We start from the raw sequence: 20,915 nt of genomic DNA on the forward strand, positions 1-20,915 counted from the left end.
AATAAAAACGACCAAAATAGTTATGGGACTCGTTTCTCAGCGAAATGCCCTAAAAACAGGGACTTATGTCCGCAGGCTCGTAATAACCTTATTCATTGCCAATTGGCAGCCCCATAATAGTGCAATAACATTCAATACGAAGACACACCATGCTCTATTATTGAATGGCGAAAGGTTTCTGTAGAACAGCCGGGGATTTCGGCACTGCCGTGTAACGGATTGCCCCGCACCTTCTGCCCAGCATCGCCGGCGAGGAGGACGCGCCCCGCGCATCACGTGGAAGCCACGGTGTATGCAAGGCTCGGCAACGATCCAGTATCGATGGTATTGATACCTAAGCGATTCTCGGACCCCAAGTACTCTTTACTATTAATAAAACTAACCTAAAGGCTTGGATATTAAAAAGAAAAGTATATTGCTTTATTATTTAGAGTATTCTTTATAATTTAGACTTTTTTTTAAAAACCTTTTATAAGAAGCTTTACTTATAGTACCTAATTTTTGAAGTTCTCAAGCTTATTAAGATTTGGGTAATAAGCGAATTTCCGAGTATAAGGCTAATAGTCCAAATACGAAGAGATATTATTATATTAAGAGTTTATTAATAATTTTATAAATTTTAAAGCTTAAAATCCTTTATCTATAATAGATTATATATGTAAAGCTTGTATAGAAATAAGTCTCTTTTTAAAATAGAAGATAATAAGGCATTTAAAAAGTAGGGGGGTATTGATTCATTCGATTCGATTCGATACCGAATCGATATCAATCCAGTATTGATACCTCAGGTATCATTGCCGAGCCTGGTGTATGCGGCCCATCTTAGGTGTGATGCCCCACGTGGCCAGAGTGTTCCAGCTGGTTTCCTCGCAACAACGAACTTTGCCGGTTATACTCTTGTCGCTTTTCAAACGCATCACATCACTGGAACTATCACACAATCTATCAAGCACTACGATATCATTCTTCGTTACGCAAGTCATTTAGTTATCCCATTACTCATTACCCATCACCTATTCCACTCCAGGCCCCATTTCGCCAACTCCGACTCCTCGACTCAGGTCATTTAACAACACATCTCAACCCCACACTCCCCGCCTTCGGATACGGACTAACAAAATCATGATACTGATCAATATCATCCTCTCGATTCGTCTCATACAGCCCTAGATCAAAAGAGGCGAAGATTCTCGCTAGCGCTAGATACATTTCTGCGTTTGCGAGACTGCGGGTTACGTGCATTGATTAGCGGTTGGTTTCTGTTTAAGGGGAAGGGAGGGAAGGCGGGGCGGAGGCTTACTTCATACCAACACACACTCTCGAGCCACGACCAAACGGCGTCAGGTATTTCTCCAGCCGCTTCCGGTCAGCGGCGTTGACCCACCGCTCTGGTGAGAAGGAGCGAGGGTTTGGGAAGATCGTGGGGTTCTCGTGGATGAATTTTTGGGTTAGGCTTACCGGGGTCTGCATCCGTCAGTACAGCTCAGATACTCTGATTGGAGGACAGGGATTATGGACGGGGGTGGATGAGAGGGAGGGAAGGGAGGGGTACTTACACCGGCAGGAATAGTCCAGGATTTGTAGGTCATGGCACTGCGAGGGTTGATTCGAGGGTGTCGGCCTGCTCCACTGGTGGAAATACTAGACGGTACGTGTGAGTGAGACTTTCCAACTCCATAGCGATATATCTGATATAGTGGACTCACCGAAGACCTTCCGAAACGACAGCATTCTGATATAACATGGTCAGTACATAACCTAACAAGTCAAGCAAGTCGCACTCTCAGGCGCACGCACCAGGTACGGCAACTGTAACAACTCCTGATACGTCAACGGCACCCCATGATTCTTCTTTTGCGCCTCCAACAACTCTTCTTTTAATCTTAGTGCCTTCTCTGGATTGGCCACGAGATGGAAGATTGTAACGCTGAGCGTGTTTCCAGACGTCTCTGTCCCGGCAGCAACGATGGTGCGCACTTCGAGCATGAGATGCTTGGTGTTCTTCTCGACTTCAGGCATATCGGAATCGAGCATCTGTTGCACGATGTCGGCGGCTATGTCTTTGCCGGTGTGCCCTTTGTGCTTGGCAATAAGGGCTTTGGTTTGGTTTTCGATGTCCTGTTCCCAATGGTTAGACCATTAGAGAAAGTAAGGAAGGAAAGATGTTGAAGTTGGTTGAACTAACATCGAAGAAATCAAGCATGGCGACGGCAGAAGGGTCAGTTAGAGCAACGAACCAGCGAGGCATAGCCTCGAACAACTGCAGAATAAACCCGAAATGGCGATGCCACGTTGCAACCAGAGCAAACGTCCTCGTCATGTTGTGATTGCCGGCCGCAAAGTCAGGCTCACTAAGGAGGTTATACGACTTATGGAACGCAAACTCCGTCACTACATCCGTAGCCAGGGATTTCGTCGCATTCGAGATATTGACCGGTTCGCCCGTCTTCTTTGCCTCTTCTAGACGAGAGCAGAGTATGCCAACAATGTGCTCAATCTCTGGCTCAAACTTCTGCACTTCTGCGACAGTGAAGTATGGATTCTGAGGGCTGCGGCGGATGCGGTGGAGCTCGTGGTCTACGGTTCCGAAAGAGGCTTGCGAGGAGCCGAAGGCGCGGTAGTACCAGTGCCATTTGCTGACTCGGGAGCTGATCTTGAAGGGCTCGTTCCAGTCGGGATCGTTGACGTGGAGTTCATCTGGTCGGATACGGACGATTGGACCTAGACGACGGTGAGTAAAAGAGCTGTTAAGAAGGTGGGAGGCGCGGATACCATACTGCTCATGCATTCGCAGTATTTCCTCGAAATATCTGCCGCCGAGAATGCACTCGTAGTAGAACTCGTACAGTCCGGTGAGTGCGGGAAGCTTGGGGCCGGGGAACTTGGCAAGAGGGTGGAAGTAGAGGCGGTAGATCGATAACAGTATCAGGTATGTGGGTATGATCATAGCAACGAGGGATAGAGGCCTGATCGGCCAGCTAGACGGCGAGTAGAGAACATCCATATTGATGCTCCAACCATCCACTGTGGTCTTGATAGACTCCATGATGTTCCAACTACTGACTGCGGTCTTGATGGACTCCATGATGTTCCACCCATTCACTGTCGTCTTGATAGACTCCATGACGTTCGAGGATACGGAATCACCTTGGGAGCAGTGATAGAATCAGCTGGGGGATAGCAAGGATCGGATGTCAACCTCTTTACGAGAGAGCCGCGGGAACAAAGACGAAACTTCACGGAGAAATTCCCAATCAATCTTACTCGGCCTTTCAACGGAGTATTTGGGATTGTGTGGGGGCATCTAAACTTTCGTAGATGACCATCTGCATAAGGAAAACCTATATGATACAATTTCGTGAACCGTGCGGTGGGAGGGCCCCAGCATTAAACGCATTAAACGCATTAACCTGTTTTACTGGGAATAGAAAGGAGCTACATGTGGAAGGAGAATAGCAGGAGAGACAGCTCAGATGGAGGGGTAGCTCGCAAGAGCTAACTTACTATTCAATCCGCCGTTTGGGATTCCGGAGGTCAACGCAGCGGGGTAACGTTCATCCTTGAACAGCGGCTGGTTCTTGATGAATACTGGCTACCATGTTATGCACCTCCCCCATTGCGGAACACGGTGCATAGAGGGGTCGTTCTCGCGTTCAGTTTCCCACACCGCGGAAAGCGGTACGGCACGATCGTTTGCCAGCCCGTGCGGGGACCACACAGCCATCCTATCGGTTTTCCTGTCTCGCATGTACTGGACGAGTGAGTGGGAATTTAACCCCACTGCTGCAGCTTGCATCTGCCTAAGTTTGAATTCGCGAGTGAGAGGCCGCCACGCGAAGGTGCCTCCCCCGCCGGTTTCCTGCAACACCATGAATGCAGAGGGCCACAGCCTCGGTCGCCTCCACCGGCACCCTATGGGGAGCACGGGATTGATTGTTGGTAATGGAGCGCATGATTATCGACATAACGAATTCGCTCGGCGACTGGTCAATTTTCTGTCATTCCTCTGTTGGAACAGCGGTTGATGCGCTGGACTGTGTTACTTGAAATGTACCTGTGTAACTCTGTATAACTCTCCTACGGACTATATAACTGAAAACCTTTTCCCCCGGCCCGCTGCCGATGCGTTCGCGTGCTGATCTCCAGGAAAAGAAGGTGCACCGTCTACGTACGATCCCCTTCCGTGCCGTAACCGTTGCCGACTACTGCTGACAACAAGGTTAGGTCATCCTGCCAGCGCATGCACTGCTGCATATCAAATGTACATGCGTTACTGCACGCCCAGTGTTCCGTCTAACGCAGCCACGGCCCAGCCGGCTTGGAGCTTCATGATCGAAGGAAAGTCCTCGCCACTCAGAACGTTCAGATGCCCTTTACCCATTGAGACATGTAATCTTTTCGGCTCGGCGAAGGTCTCGAAGAGGGCGATCTGGTCCTCCGGGGGAGAGACTCTATCAAGCTCTGGCACGACGAACATCACCGGAGTTGGCGAGACATACCGCATTAGCGCGCTTGGTTGCCACATGACGATTTTATAGTACGATTGGATCGTGGTGCGGTTCTCGAAGGAGGGCGCCACTCTCTCTTTGGCGGTGGAGATGTACTCGAATCCTTCCTTATCCATCCCAATGCCAAATCCGGCTGGATTCTCTCCCTTGTCGGTCAGAAGGGGCAGGTAGAACGGGGGGTTTCCTTTGACCTGCGACTCTCGGTCCTTGGCGGCTTTCGCGAGCACTTTTGGGAACCTATTCTTGCTGTATTCGAACGACAGCAGCGGGCAGATACCGATTACAAATTTCGCCCTCTTATCCAGGGCAGCCGCGCAGAGAGCTATGGTGCCCGAGAACGACATACCCCAGAAGCCGATGCGGTCTGAGTCCACAATAGGCAGTGTGCTGAGGAAGGTGAGGGCGTCGGAGTAGTCTTCGACTTGCTTCATTGGGTCGATCTCGTTTCGAGGAGTGCCATCGCTCACGCCGGTGCTTCGTGGGTCATAGATGAGCGATGTGATGCCCAGGAGCTGGAATTGTTCCGCGACCTCTGGTACGAACATCTCCTTGACACAATTGAACTAAAAGTTCGTCAGTTGAGGAACTGAAAAAGAGTTGCAAATTGAGGCTCTGGGACTTTTGATTGCAACAAGTATCAAGAAGAGCCTTGGTTATCTGGATCACGTGGAATGAAACCAACGAAAGGAGCCCACAGCTCGGACGGACTTACCCCAGGAGTGATGACGATACCAGGGCCTCGTTTGCTTGCTGGGTACAGCCACCCCCTCAAGGTGAGGCCGTCCAGAGTTTTGAACTCGACCTCGTCGTGGTTTGCCATCTTCAACTCGAGATTGAAGAGAGAGCGTGGAAATTCGAACAGCAATATGTATCTCGAAATTCCCAGTCGTAAACCAGCGTAAATACTGCTTCTTGGGAATTCGCCTCTCAATATTTGAAGCTATAGCCGAATTAGTGTTTTTGGCAGGTGCGCCGTTGATCAGTGATTGACATGTCATGTAACTCTGCGCGGAGCTTTACTGCCGGAAGCCGGAGTGAAAGATCTCGCGAGTGTACGGTAGCTCCCACCTTTCCGATCCCAGTACCTCAGCATTGGACCACGTTGCACTGCAGGACAGGGAAGAACCGACTTCCATCGTGCGTATGTCGTCCCACATTACCCGGCGATGGTTTGAGCAAGGTTTGCGCGCCATTGCGTCTTGGAAACCAATCCCTTCGGAATTTCGCCCCCATGGAACCGAGGTGTCGGTGTAAGACCTCAACTTCGAGATAAGAACCTCAGCAAGGAAACATCACCGGGTCTCATGTGACCCCATAGACGGATCGGGACTGCAAATGTGGGTTATCCCAGCTTGCGACTTCCGGGTCATACTGGCGGCTCCCTCGGCACCATGTTGATTAAATTTCGCAGGGGGGAACTTGGATTCCCCCTTTGCCAATATGCAGCGGTAGCTTTCGTTTTCAGTGACTGAGTTTCACGCCCATTCACTTTAATCCAACCCAACAACCTGAGATTCATCGAATTCATTCTTAGGGACTTGGGACTCATGTCCATTCACTTGAATTCGGCCCTGCCAACCTGAGGATTCATTCCACCTTCTTCTTGCAAGGATCTTTTGCCCTCTCAGGGCCTGTACTCTCTCGGAATCAACAAAGTACGTGAAATCGGCTTCCGAGTTCAGACTTTTGGGAAGTGGCTCGTTCACTTTCCTCGGCCGGATGGGTTCTGTGGTTCTGGGAGATGTCCCTCCCGGCAACATGCGACCCTCAAAAGCAGCATATTCGCAAGAGCCAATTGCAGTTATTGGCTTGGCCTGCCGTCTCCCTGGCAACTGCAACTCTCCAGATGCTCTCTGGAACTTTCTCGAGCGAGGAGGAGTCGCCCACAATGAGGCACCAGAGTCACGTTTCAACTTGAAAACGCACCATGACGGCTCCAGGAAACCAAAAACGATGAGATCCCCCGGCGGTATGTTCCTCGAGGACATAGACCCACAAGATTTCGACGCTCAGTTCTTTGGTATTCCACGAGTGGATGCGATTGCCATGGACCCTCAGCAACGGCAGCTCTTGGAAGTGGTTTATGAGTGCCTCGAGAATGCGGGTATCAGTCTCGAGGCTCTCGCCGGGAAGCCGGTTGGTTGCTTTGTGGGGTCCTACGCTGTTGGTATGAAATCCCTCCGATGCGGATGCAATTTGTTTCTCCCATGACTTAACTTATAACTAGATTACGCCGATATGCACGGCAGGGACCCAGAAGATCGGCCTCCTTCTGTCACAGTTGGTGTAGGTCGGGCCATCCTGAGCAACAGAATTAGCCATTTTCTGGATATCAGAGGACCAAGGTAGGAGCTCACAACCGTCAAGTAGTTCGAAAGTCCCATACTCACGCACTGCTTCCAGTTTCACCATCGACACCGCGTGCTCTGGCAGCTTGGTCGCGGTCGACGTGGCGTGCCGGTACCTCAGCACCGGGGAGATCAGCGAAGCCATCGTCGCCGCGAGTAATCTGTACCTCAGCCCCGAGCACAACATGGACGAGGGCGCGATGAAGGGCGCGGCATCGCCGTCGGGAAAATGCCACACGTTCGATGTCAAGGCTGATGGTTATATCAAGGCCGAAGGCGTGAACGCGGTCGTCTTGAAGCGGCTGGACGACGCCATCCGCGACGGCGATCCGATCCGAGCCGTGATTCGCGGCACAGCCACCAACAGCGACGGCCGCACACCTGGCATTGCGAGCCCCAGCGCCGCGGCCCAGGCCACCGCCATCCGCGCCGCTTATGCAAATGCAGGTATTCACGATCTCGCCGCCACCAGCTATGTCGAGTGCCACGGCACCGGGACCCCCGCAGGGGATCCGATGGAGGTCGCGGGACTCTCGTCGGTGTTTCGAGAGTCGCGCCCCGCCGACCGCCCCATGCTTATTGGATCTGTATGTCTTCATTGCCTGCCTCGCGACCAGCATGTCTCCTCATCCGGACCTTGTGCTTGCTAACACACCTCCGCGTGGCAGATCAAGAGCAATGTTGGACACTCGGAGCCCGCCGCGGGTATCTCAGGTCTGCTCAAGGCCATCCTCTCCATCGAAAAGGGCTTCATCCCCGGCAATCCCACATTTGTAACGCCGAATCCCAAGAGTACGTCCCGGAGGCTTGTCGTTTCCCCTGCTAATCCGCTGGTGCAGTTGATTTCGAAAAGCTCAAAGTCCGTGTGTCGAGAACCACGATACCATGGCCTGCTGTACCGTTCAGACGGGCGGGTGTCAACTCCTTCGGGTACGGGGGCTCGAACGCCCATGTAATCCTGGACGACGCGAAAACCTTCCCCCAACAATCTCCACGACCTCACGTTTCGTCCTTCACGTCAGACTACGATGAGCTTTTTGCAGATGATGAAGAGACCCAACCATCTACACTCGTCTTCTCAGCAAATGACGAGCAGTCCCTCCGAGCACATTGCAAGGCCGTGTGCAAACATTTGATTAACCCAAGCGTGGTTCTCAAATTGCCCGACTTGGCTTATACTCTCTCTGAGAGAAGAAGCCGTCTGTTCCACAGGGCTTATGTAGTCACTGATAAGATCAGTCTTGATGAGGGTGCCTTCATATTCGGGAAGAAGAGTACTGATCCTCCAAATATTGGGTTTGTATTTACCGGCCAGGGTGCCCAGTGGCCGCAGATGGGCAAGGGGGTTATTGAGACCTTCCCTGTCGCTAAGTCGTTGATCAAGCGTCTTGATCAGGTGCTTCAATCACTACCAAACGCACCTTCTTGGACTCTTCTCAGTAAGCTCCTCTACATCTAGCAGTACTCTTTTCTAACAATTTTGCAGATGAGCTAGTGAAACCAAGCTCACCGGATCGACTCCGCATGCCTGAGTTCTCCCAGCCGCTGGCAACTGCCCTCCAACTTGCTATTCTTGTCATCCTTGAAAGCTGGGGCGTCTCTCCTATGGCAGTTGTTGGTCATTCCTCCGGCGAGATTGCAGCAGCGTGCGCGGCTGGCTTATTGACGGCAGAAGAAGCAATCAAGATTGCCTTTTTCAGAGGGCAAGCCTGCGTTTCTGATCAAGCCAGACCTGCCCTTGGTATGCTTGCGGTTGGGCTTGGCCCGGATCAAGTACAAGCATACATCGGTGACATGAAAACCTCGGTTCAAGTCGGTTGTTTCAACAGTCCAAGTAGTGTCACGCTCTCAGGTGATCGCCAAGCACTGGAGAAAATGAAGAGCCAACTACAAAGAGATGGCCATTTCGCCCGGATGTTGCAAGTCGATTTTGCCTACCATTCCATGTTCATGGCTGACAGCGCTACTTCATATGAAGATATGATTCTCCAGAACTGTGGGCCACCTTTACAAGGAAAGGAACACGTGTCGATGTTCTCCTCAGTCACTAGCAAGCGGTTGGGCCAGGTCTGCGACGCCACTTATTGGACCACCAACATGACCTCTCCAGTCCGGTTTGATGAAGCGGTCAGGGAGATGGTTTCTGGCCGAGATGGGGCAAATTTCCTCATCGAGATAGGTCCAAGTGGTGCCCTAGCAGGTCCTATCAAACAGATACAGAAGGCCTTGGGAGACCACGGCTCCAGCATCCAGTATTGTGCTGCTTTAAGCAGAGGTAGAGATGCCATCAAGTCATTATTTGATGTCGCAGGGCGACTGTTCATCTCCGGTGGTTCCGTCAATCTCTCAAAAGTCAACGAAGCCCAAGGACCTGACAAACCAACTCCGTCAGTCATTGTTGACCTTCCCAACTACATGTGGAATCACTCGACGAAATACTGGTATGAGAGCGAGGCCAGCAAAGACTGGCGCTTCCGAAAATTCCCGCATCACGACCTGCTTGGGAGCAAGATACTTGGTACCTCATGGAATGCGCCGTCGTGGAAGAAGACCCTACGAGTAGAGAATCTGCACTGGTTGAAGGACCATCGGGTAAGCGGTACTGCATAGACAGGCATGGTATGAGCTAATCACAATCTGTGGACAGATGGGACAGGATATTGTCTTTCCCGCCGCTGCATTTGTAGCAATGGGAGTAGAAGCTCTTTACCAGGCTCGTCAAGCTATCGATTTCATGGAACCGAGTACGTTGATCGAAAAGTATCGCTACAGGCTTCGCAATGTTACATTCCCGAAGGCATTGGTACTCCAAGAGAAAGGAGTGGGCCACAAAATCATGGTGACTCTGGCGTCACGCCAAGACTCGTGGCATGAATTTAAGATCTCCTCGTTGACAACAGAAGACACTTGGGTCGAGCATAGTTGTGGGTTTGTTTGCCTCGAAGAAGACCCCGGGCAAGGTAATTGTTCTCCGCATACTATATGAGCCGTAAAAGTTGATCAAGTACTAGTTGCTCCCAAGTCAGCTCTAGCGCCGCTCTCGCATCCTGTGCCTGGCCGTTTGTGGTATAAAGCCATGCATGATGCTGGTTACAGCTTCGGGCCAGTCTTCCAGAAGCACCTCAAGGTTGAATCACTCTCCAACACACGAAAAAGTCGCTCCGTTGTATCTCTTTCGGAACCTGCAGAGGACTACCAACAATCGTTTTATCCAATGCATCCAGTATGTATTGACGGATGCCTGCAGACCGTCGGTCCATCTCTATGGAAAGGGAATCGAAGCAGTGTTGATGCAGTTCTGATTCCAGCGATCATCGACAGTATCGTTATCAAGCCCACAGCAGTGCAACCTGAATTTGGTCTCTCTGTGACTTCTTCTGAATATGTTGGAGTAGGACGACGAGAAAAGACCAAGAATTACATGTCTAACGCCTCAGTCTATGATCCAGATACTGGTGCCTTGTTATTCCAGGTTTCAGGACTTCGTTACCACCAACTTGATGTTCTTGAGCATCAGCACGCCAATCACAGCTACAGTCAGGTGTGTTGGAAGCCTGATATTACACACCTCACCAACCACAAGCTTTTGGAGCTTCCGATCGAAACGCCCTACGGCAGTCCGAACCACGGAGAAACTTGGCTAACACGAGTCAGTCAGCTGATTGACTTTATTGCACATAAGAGAGCAAACCTGAAAGTCCTGGAGGTCAATATGACTCCTGGAGACCTGACAAGCGTATGGTTGGATGAAGGGAACTTCGATAAGGACTCTAGAGCAGCATTACTTGAGTATAACCTCGCAACACGAGACGCAAAAACTCTCATGAGTGCACAAGAAAAGTACGCGGCACAAGGAGACACGAAGTTTAGCCTCCTCGATCTTACGAGACCGCCAAATGACCTTCCTTTGGGCACCGCTGGCTTCGACCTTGTTATTGTCAAAGTTGTACGTGTGCCGAAGCACCCTTTACCCCTCCCGAAAGAAAAGGTTCATCAAATTAATCAATGTGCTCCAGAATTCATTGCCAGATGGAAAATATCCCGGCGAAAGTGACGACGTCATGGAGGACATTATCATGGGCGGTTCTCAGACTTCAGCATCATCAGAACCTGTCACGTCAAGTGGCCAAACAGAACATTCAACAACCGATGATGACGACAGCAGCTACGATTCAGACGTACAACCGGGACAGAAGAGAAAGCTTACCAGTACCAGACTTCGGATCCTCAGGAAGGCGAGGAAAGAGCGCGAAGCAGCCTTTGCATATGTGGCTCAGAATGTGTATGGTCAGTTGCGTGATGGGGGCTATGTCTTATTCATCGAAGACGAGTTATCCAGTGAGTATTTAGTTGTCAAGATTTTGAGAAGTAGGCTGCTAAACATGTCTAGCTCCAAATTTCGGCCTTGGAGATATCATGCATGAGAACGGATTTGTAAGTTTAGACGGATTTACCAATGAATTCCCAAGCACCTCAATGATATAGAAATCCTAACATCTTCAATAATATCAGGACCTCAAGGATAGTCTCCCCGCGGATACCATGCTGGAATCAAACGGATTCGCGAGCAAAATCAAAATCCAATGCGAGAAAGTATCCATACATCTGGCTGAAGTCGTGTCTAAGAATGCGAGCGGCTTGGACTCTGTCCATCGAGTCGACCTGGTGCATTTAAGAAATGCAACCGAAATCAGCTCAAAATCAAAAGAAGCACTTGTTCAGCTCGGATGGCAGATAGAAGAGCACTTCTTCCCCTTCCTAAACCTTCGTTCTAAGAGCACTATCCTTGTACTGGACGAACTCTCATCTCCCATACTCACCACTGTCGTCAGTGACGAGTGGAAAGCAATCCAGGAATTGACATCCAAGGGGAACAAACTCCTTTGGGTGACAACAGGTTCTCAATTCGAAGTCACCAAGCCTGACAACTCACTCATTCATGGACTTACGCGGACAATTCGTGCAGAGGACCCACTCCTCAGCTTAGTGACTTTAGACACGCAATCTAGTTCCGGCGCCGAGACCGTCGCAGCAATCGATCAAACACTGAAGTATCTCGAAAAGCCAACACACAAGATGCCGATGGAGAATGAGTTTGTTGAGAGAGGTGGAGTCTTGTATATTAGCAGAATACGGCCAGACGAGAGAACCAATCAATCCGAGAAGGACGAGAGAAATGGCGCAGAGCTTCAAAGCAAGAACTTGCACGAATCGGAAACATGTATCCGGCTTCGATGCGAGCGACTGGGCACTCTAGACTCGCTCCGCTATGCAGAGGTATCAGACAGGGAGCTTCCACTAGAAGATCATCTGGTTGAGGTCGAGATCTTCGCCGCAGGATTGAATTTCAAGGTACGTATTTGACTCTCAACCATGCCTTGTGACGAATAACTTAGGTGCGAATAGGATCTGGCCGTTACCATGGGCATCGTTCCCGAGAACGAGCACCTCCCAGGACTCGAGGGCGCAGGCGTCATCCGACGGGTTGGCAGCTTGGTCTCGTCTCTCAAAGTTGGGCAGCGAGTCCTCGTATATGAGAAAGGTACCTTCGCAAATAGAATTCAGGTTACTCCCGAGCGAGTCTACCCCTTGCCTGCGTCAATGTCATTTGAGGTAAGTAGCTGTTGAATCGTCAGTTGCAGTTTCATTCCTAATCCAGAACCTAGGATGCGGCTACCATGCCAAGTGTTTATCTCGTCACAATATATGGTCTCCTCCGCCTGGCGAATATTCAAAAAAACCAGGTGAGAATTACCCCGCCTGTCCCTAGTTTGACGGCTTCTAACTCAATCTACCAGAGCGTTTTGATTCATTCCGCCTCTGGGGGGGTGGGAATCGCCGCTATCCAATTGTGCCAATACATTGGAGCAAAAGTAAGATTCAACCCTCAATTCAATCTCTTCAACTGCCATCTAATAACCACTTTCAGATATACGCAACGGTAGGCACGGACAAAAAACGAGACTTCCTAAGCTCGACCTTCGGGATCCCACCAGAACACATCTTCTCCTCTCGATCCACAGTGTTCGCTTCCCAGATCATGGAAATAACAGACGGTAAAGGTGTCGACGTCATCTTGAACTCTCTCACAGGAAACATTCTCGACGAATCATGGCGTTGTATTTCTGATGGCGGGGCGATGATAGAGATTGGAAAGAAAGATGTTCTTGCACGGAATAGCCTTTCCATGGAGCCGTTCAATCGCAATGCTACGTACCGAGGTGTTGACATGTCACACAAGTCGATATCAGACCCATTGATTGCTTCGTATGTTTCTCCTCCACCAATCATGCCCCAAGGGAGGATTTGCTAATTGCGAGTGTAGATTGTTATCTGAACTTATGGATTTGATCGAGAAGGGACACGTCAAACCGATTTCGCCCATGACGGTCTTTCCCTTTGAAGATATCGTGTCTGCTTTTCGCTTTCTCCGGGCCGGTACGCATATCGGCAAGGTCGTCATCTCCAATGGCACAAATAGTCACGTCGAGCTACCAGTACGGTTACCACGTTCACTTGTATGTGAGAAATATTAACTTTTTTGACTAGGTGCATCCCGCAGCGAGATCACTTCTCCTTAGACCCGATGCCTCCTACCTCATTGTAGGGGGCCTCAGAGGGTTATGTGGGAGCTTGGCAGTATATCTGGCACGACTAGGTGCTAAACACCTAGTCATATTGTGCAGAAGTGGCTACAAGGACGAGAAATCGCAAGCGGTGTTGAAAGATATCTCTACCGAAGGGTGTGAGGTTGAACTCTTCGAAGGCGACGTATCGAATGCAGAAGATGTAAACCGAGCTTTCAGAGGAGCTAGCTTTCCTATCAGGGGAGTGATTCAAGGAGCGATGGTGCTCAGGGTAAGACTCTCAGACATATACACACTTACGTAAGCATCCACTAACATTTAACAGGACAAAGTCTACACGTCCATGACAGTCCGCGAGTTCCACGAAACCATCACCTCCAAAGTGAAAGGCACGTGGAACCTGCACTTCGCCTCCCTTGCGCAACCCACCCAACTCGACTTCTTCACCCTCCTCTCTAGCATCTCCGGCGTCATCGGGCAGAAAGGGCAGGCCAACTACGCAGCCGCCAACGCCTTCCTCGACAGCTTTGCCTCCTACCGTCACGCTCTCTCCCTCCCCACCTCGTCGGTCGATCTCGGCGTCGTCGAAGACGTCGGCTACGTCGCTGAAAACGCAGCCTCGCTCCAATCTGCATTTGACAAGGAGATATGGACACCTATCAACGAGAGCCTGCTCCATCAAATCTTGCGTTTCTCCATTCTACAGCAGACAAGCCATGGCGCTAGCACCTCCACTTCGACGTCCCAAATGATAACCGGCATTGCATTCCCACAGCCCGCTTCCTCCCCCCTGCTAAAGCGCGACCCCCGCTTCAGCACCCTCTATCACCCTTCCTCCACCAACCCTCTATCCGGCAACTCAGGTTCGTCCTCAAACGACAACGAAGACTCGAAAGCCATCCGCGCCTTCCTGCTCTCGCTCGCCTCCTCCCCTTCCCAAGACCCTTCCCTGCTCGCATCCCTCGTCGCTATCCTCAGCACCCAATTCTCCTCCTCCCTGCGCCTCTCCTCCCCCATGGAAGCCGCGAAGCCGCTCTCCTCCTACGGCCTCGATTCCCTCTCCGCCGTGGAGTTTAGGAATTGGTGCCGCATGGAACTCAATGCCGAGCTGACGACGTTGGAGATCATGGGCGCGAGTAGTTTGTTTAGTCTTGCGGGCAGGATTTTGAGTAAGATTGGAGGGAAGGGGAAGGAAGGGGAGGGGGCGAAGGAGAGTTGAGTCTTTGATGATGATGATGATGATGATGATGATGATGATGATGATGATGATGATGATGATGATGATGACGATGATGATGATGACGATGATGATGATGACGATGATGACGATGACGATGATAATGGTACTCATAATGATAATCGTCTCCGGCGGGTAACGAATCCAGTTTTGTCATCTAGGCGTTCTATATTTCATATCTCTCTTTATATCGATAATACAGACACACGCGAGCGTTTCATACAGCCTCTCATGACCCTGTCCGTCTTTGCAAGCAAAACTTATCCTGTCAACTTCCTCTCAATATAGAGTCTAGAAATAGGGCAGGCTCTGCGTACTCTATCTCATCGTTATAGCCAAACATATAACAGTGTCTCCAGCAACATTGCGCGTGGCTATGGAATACCCCAGAAGGAGTGATGGCTCAAAGGAGGGCTTTATCTTGGGTCCAGTATTTAGCGAGGAGCCAGTCCACATCTCACAAATTAAGACTCTTGCATCTTCTCTCACTCACTTCGACAGCGATTGAACAAGACAGAATCCCATAAACTATTTACCAACTATAGCAGCTAGTAATCACATCATGCATTATAAACAAACTAGCAAGCAAGCAAACAAACAAACAAGCAAGCAAGCATAGACTTTCGAATCCGAATCTCAGAACGCCGGAAGATGTCAGTAAAGGGCTCCGGCCTCCCATTACATATTGATTATATAGGTAGCTAGATAGATAGATATCGAAATCAAACAAAATGCCCAGAAAGCCACCTCCCATCCATAAAAAGAACTCCGTCGGAACTCCCGCCTAGATAGCTCGCAGACAGACACACGCACACGCACACGCACAATTTTCAAGTCAAGTCAAGTTGAGGCCGAATGTCGAAGCAAAAGACGGAGGGCGTTTGCGCGGAGGTAGCTAGGTAGGTGGAAAAGCGAGGAGAAGGTGCGTGGTATCGTGGGCAGTATTCACAGTAAGGACATGCCCTTGAATAGAAAATTTCGAAAAACGGGTGATGGGAAGGCTCCAAGTTTTAGCTGTCGCGTGTAGCTATGCTAGCTATATCTGGACCGCTTGTTGCGGGAGCGATGGCATGAAGGGTACCGAGTCCGTAGCATCCGGAACAGCTTTCTCGGATGCTACAGGCCCTTTCTCTGCCGTGCCGTGATTTTGGGAATCGGAGCTGAGGCCTGAAAGTTTTTCTACTATGGGTGATGGCGAGTGTGGAGGGAAAGGTGTGGTATCAGAAGGAGTTGGAGCGATAGGACTTGGATTTGTGATGGTTAAGGCGCCCAGTCCTTCTTCGGGAGAGAGCTCTGGTTTGCGGCCGTAGACGATGTAGTATTTGTGATAGGCGTGGACGCGATGGTCTGTGATGGATTTGCGAACGTTGACGAGATAGACCTGGAATCCGAGTCAGAATTGCCGCTAAAAAGAGAAACCCTTAAGAACACATACCTCAATCTCTGTTTTGCTCCACAAGAACTCCCTCGAGAATAATGCTAGGCTGAAACCTTGCAAGCCCGCCAACAGATTCTCCGCCCAAAACTTCCCCAAGGTCTTCAGGTGCTTGTTGCGGGGCCAGGAATTGATGGGCATCTTGATGATCTTCTCATGCACGTCCACAAACCCGGCTTCGATATACCACCTCTTCAATTTGTGCGCAATAGTCAAACGGCGATTCGCCTTCTCCGAAGCATCATCCATAGTCTCAGACCAGTCCTTGAACGGCCAGTCATCAGGCATCGTCCCATCGTCACAAAACGGCGGGTGCATGAGATCCTGGCTTTCCATCCACCCGCCAGGTTTCGTGTGCTTGAAGCCTTGTTTGATGATTTCGCGAAAGTCCGCGAAGCAGCCCATCATAAAGCGTGTGTGGATATAGTCGTAGTGGTTTTCGGGGACGGCCCAGTCTTCCTGCTCGGCATCGTCAATCACGAATTGCACGTTGGCGGGGACGTCCGTGGGCTGGATGGGGGAGAGATCTGTGCCTTCGATGGTGGCATTTGGGTAGGCGTCACCCATTTCGATCGCCCAGTCGCCGGTGCCGGTGCCGATGTCCAAGACGTAGCGAGGAGCGAAGAGAGGGGCATAGTGTAGACGGCTGTCCAAGGCAAAGTCAATGACGCAGTGTTGATATTCGAGGCGCTCGGCTTCGGTGGGATCGTTGGGGTAGTAGTAGACTGCAGAGAAATGTCAGAGAGTGGGGGCAAGGTGAGGGGTACAAGAGAGTCGCAGAGTCTCTCACCACCAGGTCGATAGCCATGATATGTCCGGCCGTTCTCCTTGTCGAAGCGCCAGACGTTGCTTGTCACGGATAAGCTAGAGCAGCTTGCAGTCTGTTAGCCAAGGACTACCGGTAGTAGGAGGGGTGGAAGCCGGCCTCAGCCTTCTAGCCGGCGCGCCGCTGGGATATCGGTACTCACGCATCGGAGCCCTTATATGACTGCCGCCCGAAGTCAGCGAATGAAGTCCTTCTGCGACAGCGACTGCGAATGCAATACATACATCAGCCTCAATTGGCGTGTCCCCGCCTGACGGGGTTGATCCGGCGTCGTCCATGTGTGCCAGAGCTTCTCAGGCCAGGTGCGGCATGGCGAGCGTCATGAAGACCAGGGGTGTGCGGACATGAAGGCAGTATCGTACGTGCGGTGCGTTTGAACCTGTCCGCTGGGACGAGGTAAGGCAAGGTGACGACGAGGCAATCCCAGGAGTCTGGGACTTGGGAAGCTTTTGTAAGTCAATTTCGATGGTTGCTTGGCCGTGCAGACCCGCGGCGTTTTGCGTTCACCGCTCGAGCGCCTATCCATTCCTGTCGGGAACTTGCCAGCCAATCAGGAGCCAGAGAGCCCCTGCACCGAGGAATCGGCGGGGTAGTTGGCGAAAGAGGAAAGGCGCATGGTCCGAGCGGAGTAGATCGCCTGACAGTCTAGACAGTCTCCCTACATTCCTCGCTTCCACGGCTACGATAATAACGTGATGTTCGACGATACCTTACTGTGAGCTTCGTCCAATCAACGAATATTTGGTTAGCGGAGCTGTACTGGTCTCATAGCTACAGTACTGAATTCATAGGGAGCTAACCATCAGCGACGCATACTCGTACAGTACACGATCAAAGCCGGCGCCATCCAGCCAGGCTACACCAACCACCCGGGTTCCTGCCTCAACAAACCCACTCCCTTAAATGTAACCCGGATGGATGTTACGATTGCGCTTTTGGCGTCGGTTGCGAGGGGCCGTTTAGAGGGATCCGAATTGGGCGGGGAATACTTGGGAGGAAGTTGATCAGGTTGTTTTTCCTGTCAGTTCTTTTCTCCTTCTTTTTGAGTGAGAGAACTAATGCTTTGAATGGGATAGCGTGCCTATGTCACTTTGAATCTTGATGCTAGTGGCGCAAAAAGTGAGCCGAGGCCACGGGAATTGTCAGATGGTAAGATTGTGATTGTGGCGTCACTTGTTTCAAGCTCTTATTGCCACCCTCCTCGGCTTAGTAGGCTCCATTGTTTATTTGTCGTGTGATTCTCCTTACTTTCTTATATTTAGCTTCAGTCTCCACTCTAGCTCGCTCACACTTTTAGTAGGAAGCACGACCTCACCGTCCCCATGCTAGTCAAATCCTCCTTCATATTCTCCAAATCGCAATGGTCTTAGCGAAACGAGTCTAGAGCTTAGAGAGCGTCTTTTTGTTGTAACTTCCTCTTTGCATTTATTTATTATGCGTAAAAACGTGCAAAGAAGGGTAATTCCAAAGAGGGGTTTAAGCTTAGGAGAGGCTTTGAATTTATATAGGCAGTGGCAGATTTCGGAAGCCAGGCAGAGGTGGTCGATTCGACGCTTCTGATGGCATAGCAGCGAATCTCACCTTAGAACGTTCTCGTTGCGGTTTCCATTTCTATCTCTAGATCTGAATTGCTGCTGCTTTAGCATGAGCTATGAGCCTATGAGTGAGCAAGCTTAAGTCAGGGCTGTGCTTTCCAAATCACAGCCTCTACATACCCTAAGTAAACCTGAGCCTGCATTGAAAAGCTATTTCAGTATATAAAAGGGTTTGTTTCGGCTCTTTTGAGGTCCTTACACTTTCATTGTCCTCTCTTCCAGTAGCGAGTCCTCTTCCCAATTTTTTTAGGGTCTACCCTCACATACCCAGGGTAGGGTATAGTGCAAACTGCGGTTTCAGACTACGGTGCGATTCAAGTACACTAAACTGAGGCATCTCTCCACTAAACTAAACTACGATTATATCTTCAAAACTGCAGTTAAACTGCAGTTTAACAGATTCACGTGACTTTAGCCGATTATACCAGCTTTAACACTATAATAATTTTCTCTAACTACTCTGGCTCAGCTTCCCATCCTTTTGGAGTCTCGATTGGGCCTTTGGAGGCATAATTATGTCGTGGTTGATTAATAGGACCCTTTTTGATTGAGAGGAATTCAAGAGAGGCCAGAATTAGAAAAAAATTCTCTCCGGACACCGGAGCGAGAACTTGGTAAATAGCTTCAAGAATTCCTGATTAAGCACTTAAGTATATTTCCATAACCACGACACCTAAAATAATTAAGATTTTAATACCTTTAAAAGCCCTATATCCGCCCTTTCTAATAATAAAAGAATTAATTAATTATATTGAAGTTTGGCTATTTTCTATTTACTATAAGTTACTTGACATCCTTGGGTAATTTTAAGCGAGACTACCCCTTAAACTGCGGTTGCACCGCACCCACCGCGGTGCAGTATATCCTCCACCAAACTAGACTAGGGCTATATTACACCGTACCACTGCGGTGGCATCGCGGTGGCACTGGACTGAGGTCACACTATTCCCTACCCTGCACATACCCTGTACCCTCAAGAAATCAATCCCTTCTTCAACTAATTTTCCATACCCTGCGGCTTGTGACTTCGACGTGGCTGGCCCTGGCCTTTTCATCGGTCAGCTTACCGAAGTTGGACGTGAATTGCGTGACGTAGTACTCAGATGAATATTCATAATTAATTTGATTAACGTTGATTAATTTTTTGACACACTGTCTATAAAGGTAGGTGTGGAGATGCAGGCGAAGAGCCTCAAGACTCTTCAAGGAAATCTTCTTCCTGCGCCGCGCCGCCGCCCGCCCTCTGGCAATCCATCTAATGCTGAGGTCAAGAGTCAAAGTTTTGAGAGTTGCGACAAGGGGAAGCCTTTTCTAGCGAGATGAACCCTGAAGTGTACTGCTCATTTCTTCGGACCATCACACCAAGGTTCTACCTTACCCAACCTCCACATTTCCCTATCACATCCAAAGATCAAAGTCACAATCGCAAAGCTGTAGCACACATTCATATCCATTCTTCCACTTCTTCTAAGCTCCAACCCCAATCAAGACAGACAACGCGTCGACTCCAGATCAGCGAGAGAATGATCAAGATCAACACTCCTTCCTCCGTTCACCTCAGTTACAGGTTATCCAACGTCCCATCACATCCTTCCAAAGTTCAGCATACCCCCCGCCGCCTCTAGACCTCGTTTCACCTTCCTCTCCAGCGCGCACGTCACAGTCGTCGTCTCCGTCTCCGTCACCGTAGGCGTTGGCGCCGTGGTTGTAACGCCAGTAACGCCCGCGCAGGAGCAAGCGCTGTAGTCTACAGAACAGAGAGTTAGCAAGTTTCGATTTGAGACTGTTCGGGGTGGGTTAGGGTTAGAGGATGGAAGTGAGGAGGATTCCCTAGTGTGGAAAGAAATTGAAGCAAATGGAGCATGAGAGAGGACAGAAGTGAAGGGAGCAAAGATCTTTCTTAAGCTTACAGGCTGATGCGCTGGAGCAGTACTTTGCATAGGTGGGTACGACGGTAGGGCTGACGGTGACTGCACTGGCGGGTTCATCGCGCTTAACGACGGTAAAAACAGGCATATCTAGCGCCGATGAAGTTGTTGTCGTTGTACTGTTTCTTCCGGTCAGCGAAGAGGACAAGTTTGCAAAAGGAAACGCCTGCGCTGGATTTAGGAAGGGAAATTTGGAAGCTTACTAGACAGCCGGCGTCACAGTCACGGTGAACAGGCTCGAGCAGTCAGCCAGGCGACTGCTCAAAGGTGGATTCACGCCGGCGGCACCACCGACGCCGCGCTGGCAGTTATTTCCTGCTCCACAGGCGGTTGCGCGGACCTCAATTAATTGTGCGCTGGCAGTTAATGCCGTAGGCAAGAGGAGCATGAGTGAGAACTTCATGTTGCTGAATCAAGTACTTCAGAGAATGAGTGGAGCGTCTATGACTGA

The 20,915-nt window shown here is 50.3% G+C and overlaps 5 protein-coding genes across 5 annotated transcripts; 1 reads left to right on the top strand and 4 right to left on the bottom strand.

Moving 5' to 3' along the window:
• Positions 1 to 619: 619 nt before the first annotated feature.
• Positions 620 to 3,147, bottom strand: K444DRAFT_666692 (putative cytochrome P450; the record flags this gene model as incomplete). Its single annotated transcript, XM_024887206.1, has 8 exons — positions 2,773 to 3,147; positions 2,186 to 2,721; positions 1,798 to 2,118; positions 1,707 to 1,732; positions 1,557 to 1,641; positions 1,301 to 1,464; positions 1,117 to 1,225; positions 620 to 640 (listed from the first exon to the last, which is right to left on the bottom strand). Exons 1-8 carry the CDS (start codon positions 3,122 to 3,124, stop codon positions 620 to 622), a joined length of 1,614 nt encoding a protein of 537 aa, XP_024732355.1. The 5' UTR covers positions 3,125 to 3,147.
• A 1,123-nt stretch (positions 3,148 to 4,270) lies between these two features.
• Positions 4,271 to 5,328, bottom strand: K444DRAFT_633594 (alpha/beta-hydrolase; the record flags this gene model as incomplete). Its single annotated transcript, XM_024883633.1, has 2 exons — positions 4,271 to 5,071; positions 5,221 to 5,328. The coding sequence occupies 2 exons, from the start codon at positions 5,326 to 5,328 to the stop codon at positions 4,271 to 4,273; spliced, it is 909 nt and encodes a 302-aa protein (XP_024732356.1).
• A 938-nt stretch (positions 5,329 to 6,266) lies between these two features.
• K444DRAFT_537698 (putative polyketide synthase) lies at positions 6,267 to 14,662 on the top strand (the record flags this gene model as incomplete). Its single annotated transcript, XM_024875482.1, has 17 exons — positions 6,267 to 6,675; positions 6,736 to 6,853; positions 6,912 to 7,443; positions 7,525 to 7,648; positions 7,696 to 8,295; positions 8,343 to 9,448; positions 9,504 to 9,816; positions 9,868 to 10,863; positions 10,886 to 11,136; positions 11,369 to 12,208; positions 12,263 to 12,469; positions 12,523 to 12,600; positions 12,655 to 12,729; positions 12,786 to 13,123; positions 13,182 to 13,353; positions 13,406 to 13,714; positions 13,769 to 14,662. 17 exons carry the CDS (start codon positions 6,267 to 6,269, stop codon positions 14,660 to 14,662), a joined length of 7,362 nt encoding a protein of 2,453 aa, XP_024732357.1.
• A 913-nt stretch (positions 14,663 to 15,575) lies between these two features.
• Positions 15,576 to 17,312, bottom strand: K444DRAFT_88774 (S-adenosyl-L-methionine-dependent methyltransferase). The gene is made up of 5 exons (XM_024888779.1): positions 17,166 to 17,312; positions 17,084 to 17,103; positions 16,906 to 16,988; positions 16,116 to 16,840; positions 15,576 to 16,061 (listed from the first exon to the last, which is right to left on the bottom strand). Exons 1-5 carry the CDS (start codon positions 17,217 to 17,219, stop codon positions 15,717 to 15,719), a joined length of 1,227 nt encoding a protein of 408 aa, XP_024732358.1. The 5' UTR covers positions 17,220 to 17,312; the 3' UTR covers positions 15,576 to 15,716.
• Positions 17,313 to 19,875: 2,563 nt separating this feature from the next.
• Positions 19,876 to 20,867, bottom strand: K444DRAFT_666696 (uncharacterized protein; the record flags this gene model as incomplete). Its single annotated transcript, XM_024887207.1, has 3 exons — positions 19,876 to 20,283; positions 20,447 to 20,583; positions 20,668 to 20,867. 3 exons carry the CDS (start codon positions 20,865 to 20,867, stop codon positions 20,120 to 20,122), a joined length of 501 nt encoding a protein of 166 aa, XP_024732359.1. The 3' UTR covers positions 19,876 to 20,119.
• Positions 20,868 to 20,915: the final 48 nt, after the last annotated feature.

Source organism: Hyaloscypha bicolor (assembly GCF_002865645.1).
Source record: "Hyaloscypha bicolor E unplaced genomic scaffold K444scaffold_125, whole genome shotgun sequence".
Lineage (NCBI taxonomy): Eukaryota > Fungi > Ascomycota > Leotiomycetes > Helotiales > Hyaloscyphaceae > Hyaloscypha > Hyaloscypha bicolor.

What these genes read in the sequence shown, in the direction of transcription:
- K444DRAFT_88774 (XM_024888779.1), bottom strand. Translation starts at nt 17,219, where the DNA reads ATGGACGACGCCGGATCAACCCCGTCAGGCGGGGACACGCCAATTGAG. An exon ending in TCATGGCTATCGACCTGGTG is followed by an intron (nt 16,841 to 16,905) that starts GTGAGAGACTCT and finishes ATTTCTCTGCAG; the next exon opens with TCTACTACTACCCCAACGAT. An exon ending in GGAGCAAAACAGAGATTGAG is followed by an intron (nt 16,062 to 16,115) that starts GTATGTGTTCTT and finishes CTCGGATTCCAG; the next exon opens with GTCTATCTCGTCAACGTTCG.